This window comes from Aplysia californica, unplaced genomic scaffold (assembly GCF_000002075.1).
Source record: "Aplysia californica isolate F4 #8 unplaced genomic scaffold, AplCal3.0 scaffold00663, whole genome shotgun sequence".
Classification (NCBI taxonomy): domain Eukaryota; kingdom Metazoa; phylum Mollusca; class Gastropoda; order Aplysiida; family Aplysiidae; genus Aplysia; species Aplysia californica.
In genome coordinates, this window is record NW_004797933.1 from 178987 (window position 1) to 180971 (window position 1985).

General features: G+C 43.6%; 2 protein-coding genes across 2 annotated transcripts in view; both read left to right on the forward strand.

Moving 5' to 3' along the window:
* LOC101849001 (putative uncharacterized protein DDB_G0277255) overlaps positions 1-403 on the forward strand; it is a 91456-nt gene extending 91053 nt beyond the window's left edge. The window contains exon 7 of the mRNA XM_035972358.1: positions 338-403. Coding sequence (XP_035828251.1) covers positions 338-403 — 66 coding nt within the window. The remainder of the gene's footprint in view (positions 1-337) is intronic.
* A 939-nt stretch (positions 404-1342) lies between these two features.
* Positions 1343-1985, forward strand: part of LOC118478552 (short stature homeobox protein 2-like) — an 11334-nt gene continuing 10691 nt past the window's right edge. The window contains exon 1 of the mRNA XM_035972359.1: positions 1343-1442. Coding sequence (XP_035828252.1) covers positions 1343-1442 — 100 coding nt within the window. The remainder of the gene's footprint in view (positions 1443-1985) is intronic.

Below are 1985 nucleotides of genomic sequence, written 5' to 3' on the forward strand. Positions count from 1 at the left end.
TAGGAGTCTCTCTCTCTCTCTCTCTCTCTCTCTCTCTCTCTCTCTCTCTCTCTCTCATCCTTTACAAATCTTTTGGGATCCACAAAGCAGTAATCATTCACACTCAAGACGGAAACTAGATTGAGAAATGTTGATCTGAACACTGAACACTGAACAAGCACACCCACCCTCCCTCCCTCCCTCCCTTCCACCGAAAAAAAAACCATACTATCTAAATTGCAGGTGTCATAAAATACATAGTATATTTTACGCGCTGCGGTGTCTTATTTGTAAACTCTGAGAAAAAAGGTCACCACCAACCAGGAGCAAATATTCTCACTGTTCTGCCTGTCCATAGAAGTACAGACTGACCCAGCAAACCGAGAGATCTGCACATTGTCCTGACGGGGAATGGATGGCCTGAGGGGTCAGCAGAATCTCCCGATAACACGGGCTATAATTGCTTCGATTTGCTGCCAGATTATCTCTGTGCTAGCCCTGCGAGTTGCTGCTGGGGCTGTGGTGTGGTCTGCGCTTTCTGCTTCTTTTCTTATGACTGATATCCTATTCTGTTCTTGGGGAAAAATTGTTGTTACGGAGCTGATCAATTGTTGACTGCAACATGTACTTAGTAACACGACTACGATAAGCAACTGCAGCAGCAATGGTAATAACAACAACAACAACAAAAGCAAAAACAACAACAATAACAACACCACTGACGACAACAACAGTAACAACAACACCATTGCTATCACCTCCACCACAGCCACCACGACCACCATCAACACCACCACGACTACCATCACCACCACCACACCATCATCATCATCATCATCATCATCATCATCATCATCATCATCATCATCATCATCATCAACAACAACAACAACTACAACAATAACAACTACAGCAGCAGCAATGTTAACAACAACAACAACAACAACAACAACAACAACAACAACAACAACAACACTTCTGCCACCAACAAGAATAAGTAAACTAAAGGATAAATCATCTTTCTTGTTTGATGTCCTCTTAACCACATTTCCTTCACCAACACAGTGGTCAATAATCTAACCACAAGATGACATATCTATCACAAGTTTAGTAGGGCGTTAAATTAGACAAAACAAAGTATTAGAAACAAACAGAAGCCACCCTAAACAGCGTGTCCTCTGACTTCCAAAGACAGCATTCCCTGATCATCTCCCTCGCTCACCCGCCACGCTGAGTCGCTTAATTGAGTTGTTTGAACGGCCAAATGCAATCAGTACTCGTCAAGGGATTGCATGAAGCGCTCGAACCCAATCGGCCCGCACCGCTGTTAATTGTCTGGCATAACGAGGCCAGTTATTTCCCAATGAATCTGTCGGCCAACTGGACAGAGGCTCGCCTTTCTAATGGCTCGTTCGGAGGATCTCTCGTCGCTCGCCGAGCAGATCCCATCTCGTTTCCACTTGGTAATTGTTGAGTACTACCACTGAGGGGCGGCGGGCGGGGTGGCTTTAATTTGTCTGCTGCTTCCTCTCCGTGCTTGTTTGGTTGGTCATGGGGTGGATGTCGTGTGGGGCTCATCTTTTTTTTTTTTTTTTTGCTGGAGAAAAGGTGAAACAGTGTCTAGAGTTAAGCTTAGCTTTTTTTTTGCTTTCTTTTTTTTTCGTTGTGGATGGAAAAAGAGACTCGAAGTAATGCTTTGTATTTCGTCGTCTAACATCTTTGATTGTTTTTGTAAAGTTTGCTTTACAGAGATCGACAGAATAGTCCTTGCACATTATCGTCACTGCTAAAGATAACAGTTTCTTAAGGTTTCGTATGGGTCTAAATCGACAATTTCCACTTAACCCAACTCTTTTTACGATAAGGCGTTACCTTTTCCGGACTAAGCCAGAACTGCTTGGGGTTCCAATTCGGGATAAAAAAGAGAAACAGACATACAGAGAGTAAGAAAAACGGAGAGAGAGAGAGAGAGAGAGAGAGAGAGAGAGAGAGAGAGAGAGAGAGAG